The sequence below is a fragment of the Trichosurus vulpecula genome, chromosome 6 (genome assembly GCF_011100635.1).
Source record: "Trichosurus vulpecula isolate mTriVul1 chromosome 6, mTriVul1.pri, whole genome shotgun sequence".
NCBI classification, from domain to species: Eukaryota; Metazoa; Chordata; class Mammalia; order Diprotodontia; family Phalangeridae; genus Trichosurus; species Trichosurus vulpecula.
The window spans coordinates 255,154,492-255,160,491 of record NC_050578.1 but is presented as its reverse complement, the minus strand read 5'-3'; the positions used below and the strand labels follow the sequence as shown (position 1 = coordinate 255,160,491).

Sequence of the window (6,000 nt, the reverse complement as noted above, 5' to 3'; positions counted from 1 at the left end):
TCAGTGTACTCTGGATATAGAGCCTTCCATGACAATAGCACAGAAGTCAAGAAGTCAAGGCAAATTTCAAGGCAACCCAGGAAAAATACCTGTTTGGATTTCAGCAGCTGTCTGACCAAAGAGAAATCCAGAAATGGTGACACATATTTACATCTCGACTACTCTCATCACAGGGAGAAGTATGTGCTGTTTTTCCTTAGAGAAACAAATCCATCCATTCACAGCTCTTGTATACAAATGAAGGAAAAAGAAAAGCCAATGGAAGAAATCATCTATGAGTACAAGCACAACAGACTTTAATTTGTACAAAGCAAATCCACAAGTCTGAGACCTGTTTAGGGATTACTATTCCCACAACAAGCATATTCCAAACATGAACTGCTTGCTACGTTTCACAGAACTCTCTGCTAAGGCACCAATTAGACTCTCATCTCCTAGGAAGTGGTATCGCTAGGAGACCTGAATGTCCATGCCCGTATCCTTGGAATGCTTGATGTCAAAGGCTGGAATCATTCCAAGGCAGCTTCTCTCAGAAGGTTCTTAGGTCACTCTTGAATCCATCCCACTGGGCTCCGAGAAAACAGTCCTAAAGGTCAGGTTCACTCTTGCTTCCTTAGAATGGTACTCCTTGGGCACCCGGTGCTACAGAGAAACAGACAAGTTATGAACAACTACGCTTTATAACTAACTAGACACAGAAAGACATTTGCACTAAAGGCAATTTTAAGGAGAGGGACATTGCTATTCTAACCTCCCTAAAGTGGATATGACAAAGGTTTCAAATGAATACTGATGAACTCTTGTATAAAAATTCTCTCCCCACCTTTAATATTCCCCTACCACAAAGTGAGAACATTCTAGCACTGAAACAGTTTCACCTAATGAAGCATTACTCTTCATCTCGACCTCTTGCCATTCTCCCCAGTCTAACATGAAGGATCCTAAAGGGCAAATCTTTTAACCTAAACCAAAGGGCAACGTGAGACACTTGTCCCTTAAGTGGTGACTGATCATCACTTCCTAGCCCTTTAACCCTTTAAAGAGAACTTGGCCTGAAATACTTTTTGACTGAAGCCTTGTGTATGATCATCGCCAGTAGGTCTGATATTAATCAATAAGCATTATCAAGCTTGATGTGATGTTAACTTAATGTCTCAATCATCATGAAATTATGGCGTTTCCTACATTCATAGTCCTAGGCTATATCGGGGAAATTGTACAGGAGACGCTGCTATTTGTACTGCTTCTTTATTCTCACCTGCCAATCAGCTTGCGTAGCTCCCTCCATCATCAACAAGGTGCCATGATCCAAGGGTATCTTTACTCTTTCCACATATGTATAGTCCCCATTCTCTTCCTGAGAAATAGCATTAAGTGAACCAAGTTATTTTCATGTGTAATGAGATTAGATCTGACAAGAGACGGCAAGCCAAATGAAAAGTTCCATCCACCATATCTGCGACAGATATCACATAAGGCGGCCAAAGGCATCCAGTTTTATAGTGCAGCCCACTTTGGCCTACGAAAAAACCAAACTCCAATGATACAGGAACTCCCTAAAAGCAACCATGCTCAATTATGGTACGATGAGAAGAACAACGAACTTGGGAGTCAGAAAGTCAAGTTCGGCTTTCAGTCCTGACTGCGTAACCCTGGTAAGTCACAACTCTCCAAGCCTCCCTGGAAGGCCTCCCCCACCAGGCTGTCGTGAGACGGTGCTTTGAAAACCTCAAAGCCCTAGAGAAGTCATCACTTCTTAGCATTTGACATTAGGGCACGATTAGGAAAATGAACTGTTCAATGGAACACCAGTGGCAGACCTTCCTTCTTTTTTAACAGTCCACAAAGAAATTCAACAACTAGTTCTTTAAGTTATTTGGCCGGTCCAATGTTCCAAAGGATCCTTCTTCTACCTGCTGACTCTCTCAAAAGCTGGGTGCTGCCTTACGGCCAAAAAAGTATATTGCCGGGTGACACCAGCTGTTCTAGCTCTTGGAAATCTACCACTAACTCCTGGAAGTTCAAAATGAAAACATTTTGCATTAACACCGTATCTTTCTCCCAACAATCTCCAAGGAGGTTACGCACGTCATTTTTAAGAGTCTTCACAGCAGAGCACGGTGAGAGGCAGGTGGTGTTAATTTTCTTTCACAGGAGTAGGAACTAAAGAAGTGGTGAATTAAGCGACTTTATTTGTCCCTGGGGGAGGTCAACAGTTGAGCCAGGAGGTTCCTGGCCCATCGGCCTCTCTGCTGTGAGTATAAGGGGCTTCAGAGTCCATTTCCCTTCTGATGCAAAGACTTTGCATTTATTTGTTATTTGGGCCTAGCTTTTAATGTGTGGTTATGTTTAGATTTATTATTGCAGGCTTGCTCTTGAGAACTCCACTGTTTATAATTCTTTCTCCCAGAAAAATCAAAACCCAAACAGTAATGCACTTGGATAAATAGCCCAAGGTTCAGGCCCCTAAGCCTCTTAACAGCAGCTCTGGAAGGCAGCTCAGACAGGCAGAAGTGAAACAGACGACTGAAGTTATTTTTTCGTTTATTGATTGACTCTAATGATATATGTCTCTCACTTCTGAAGGGGATTAACGATCCCCCAAACATCCCCATGTGACCTACTTGCCATCCAGAAGGCAGCGGGGAGGTTACCCTGCTCTACAGCAACCTGGTCCTATGTCTGATTATTCCCCAGCATAAGGTTGTTGCAAGCAAAGAGCAGACACAAGATTGATGTTTTATGGAGGAAAAGATAGCAGAAGCTGAGTGCGTCATCTATGCCATTAGGGGAATCCGAGGCTGCTTGATTTAGGCAAGAGATTGTTAGAGCAAGGTTCACGACAGCTGGGAGCCAAAGGATGGTAACTATGGTAAACAAGCAGACTGAATAAACAGAAATGGGGCAAGTGTGTGCAAAAAGCAGGTAATCTATAAATCAAGCTCAGAAACCAGAGCACAGAAAATAGTCGAGGAAGAAAATGTTTTTTCCAAAACAACTGACTAATTTTCAGGTGACGGATGATTTTTTTTCCATTTTTTTTTCTATTTTTTTCTTTGGGGCATATGGTAGAAGAAGGAAGGAGGAGAACTGTAACTGCTTGTGGATAAAACAAGAAGAGATTTTAAAAACCAAGGAGAATTTCACATGTAAAGGGCAAAAATCAGCACTGACAAAGCAGCAGCAGCTTAATCAGTTCTGTTTCTACTGTCAGATTTTCACAAGGGTGTTTTAAAATTTTTTGTCACTATCTTGTTTTTACATCAGCTACGTTTCCAAAGGTCCCTTTCCTCTACCTAGCAATCTATCCCTGTGTAACAAAGAATTTAAAAAGAGAAAACACAATTTCAGCAACACTCCGGCTATGCCCCGGAGTGCATGGAGTACTTCACACCATAGGTCTCCCATTTGGGTCATTCTTGGTCACCTTACGGGGGGCACATTCAGTTTTTCCTTCTGCTTGGCTTCTCTGAATTCTTTGGGGTCACTGTTTCTCAGGGTGCAGAGGAATGTTCCCTTCCTTTCATCTACCCCAATTTGCTTAGCCAATACCCAATAGATAGAATGACTCTGTTTTGCAGCTTCTTGCTACCACAAAAAGTGGTGCTTTGACTTCACACATATAATCAATGCCTTCTCAAGGGGCAGAGGAGGGGTGGGAGAGAGAGAGAGAACTGGGAACTCAAAAGTTTTAAAAATATCAAAAATTTTTTGAATGTAATTGGGAAATAAATACTTAATAAAATAAAAATATTTTTTAAAAGTGACGCTTATGAATATTTTTGTGCATGAGGACTTTCATTCCCATGTTCACTGTCTAGACTTTGCGACAAAGCTCCATCTGCCCCCCTCCCTCTGTCCTTCAGCCCCTCTCCCATCAGCAAGTTCCTCCAGGAACCTCCATTTTGAGGAAGGGCTCAACTCAACTCTGCTTCACTCCCGGGCACTACCACTAACACTTCATCTGCCTTCTCTCTCTCCATCACTGTGATTTTCTTCTCCTATTGGTGAATTCTTTTTGGAACCTCCATTTTGTGGAAGGTCCCAGACCAGCCACGATTAATTCTCTAAACTTCAGCTACCTAACACATAGTAATAATAAAATGCTTGTTGACCTGACCTTTTTTTCCAAACTTTTTTTTTCAACACTCACTTTTATAAAATTTTGAGTTTCAAATTTTTTTGCCCTCCCTCCCTCCCCTAGATAGCAAGTAATCTGATATAGGTCATACATGCACAATCATGTTAAACACATTTCCAATGTTGTTAAAGAAGAATCAGAGCAAAAGGAAAAAAAACCACAAGAAAGAAAAAAATTTTCAAAAAAGGTGAAAATGGTATACTTCGATCTGCAATTCAGACTCCATAGTTCTTTCTCTGGATGTGGACAGCATTTTCCATCATGAGTCTTTTGGAATTTTGACCTGACCTTGAGGCATATGCCTAGGAACAGAATCTCTGATGGACATTTTAGCACCTTATTATTTATTTTTAACCATAATTCCAAACTGCTTTCACAGCTCAACCAACCATATATTGGTCTATCTCTCTCTCTTCAGCCCTTACAACACTTATGATTTCTGTCTTCTGTTATCTTCGTCAATTTGCTAGTTGTGAACAGAAACCTCAAAGTTGTTTTGATTTGTATTTCTATTATTAATGACTTGGGACAATCTTTCATATGGTTGTTAATAGTTTATAATCCTTCATCTAAAAATTGTTTATTCATATCCTTTGACAACCTAATCATTTGGAAATGGCTCCTAGTCTTACTTATTTGTGTTAATTCCCTACATGAGAGGCAGATTGATGTAGCGGAGAGAGCTCTAGGCAACTCCGACTGTAACTAGGCAAAGACGACACCAACTTGCTTTGGTGGGGGCAGTTTCCTCATCTGGGAGTTTCCTATGTTAATGAAATCACAGGTCCCAGCTTTTCCCTGTCCCTTACTAAGGCAGAGAGCTGATGCTGAAGATAACTAAGGTCACAGTATAGGAAGAAAACACCTGGTTGCCCCTGAAGAATTAAAGCTACCAAGCCCGGATTAACTAAAGCCTTAGACCCTGAAAGAAGTGGTAGATGTGACTGCTGAGCCACTGTCATTAATATCTGCAAGACTGTGGGAAAATGGGAGGAATACAACGTTGAAGAATAGCAAATGTCCTCATTTTCAAACTAGGGAAGAGAACAGTCTATAAATCATAAATCTGTGAGCTTGAATTCCAATTCCCTGGAAATTTCTAGAACGCATCATTCAAGAGATGGTTGCTGAACATCTAAAATGGGGAGCAGGGATGACAGAGAGCCAGCCTGGCTTTATCAAGAATAGATCATGCCATACTCAACTAAACCAGTGGAGAGGAATGCTGTGGATATAGTTTACTTAAATTTCCGTAAAACTTCTGATACACAATCTCATGTAGACTGGATAACAACGCCACCAGATGGATTCAGACCTGTTTGAACGCCTGGGCTCAAAGAGCAGTTGTTCATGATTCACAGTCAACACAGCAGGAAGTCTCTAGTGGAGTATCCCCAGGGATCTGTGCTTGGCCTTGGGCTGGTTCACATATTTACCAATAACTTCAATGGGACAGAGAGAGCATGCTCCTCAAATCTACGGATGACCCAAAGCTGGGAGAGATAGCAAACACAATGGATGACAGTCATGGTCCAAAGGGATTGACAGACTAGAGGATGGGGCTGAATCTAATAAAATGAAATTCAACAGGGATCAAGGTAGAGTCCTATATCTTGGAAGGAAAAATCAACTTCCCAAGAACAGGGAGACACGGACAGACAGTAGCTGCTCTGAAAAGATCTGGGGGTTGTGGTGGAATGCAAGCTGAATAAAAATCAGCAGTGTGATGAAGCAGTCAAAACAAGCGAAAGTGATCTTGCGCTGTATCAAGAATACAGTGATAAGGAATAATCCAGGACATGGAGGTGATATTCCCAGAGTCCTCTGCCCTTGTCAGACCTCATCTGGAGCACTGCGTT

At 41.6% G+C, this 6,000-nt stretch overlaps 1 protein-coding gene across 5 annotated transcripts in view; it reads right to left on the bottom strand.

Annotated features, from left to right (window-relative positions):
• Positions 1-273: 273 nt before the first annotated feature.
• ALKBH3 (alkB homolog 3, alpha-ketoglutarate dependent dioxygenase) overlaps positions 274-6,000 on the bottom strand; it is a 50,054-nt gene continuing 44,327 nt past the window's right edge. For 4 of the 5 annotated variants that reach the window (XM_036764476.1, XM_036764474.1, XM_036764473.1 and 1 more), the window contains 2 exons: positions 1,259-1,357; positions 274-642 (listed from right to left, as the gene is read on the bottom strand). In XM_036764476.1, the coding sequence (XP_036620371.1) occupies positions 541-642; positions 1,259-1,357 (201 nt within the window). In that variant the 3' untranslated portion in view covers positions 274-540. Of the gene's footprint in view, positions 643-1,258; positions 1,358-6,000 lie in introns of those variants that run through there. The other variant, XR_005010699.1, reaches the window with a different exon arrangement.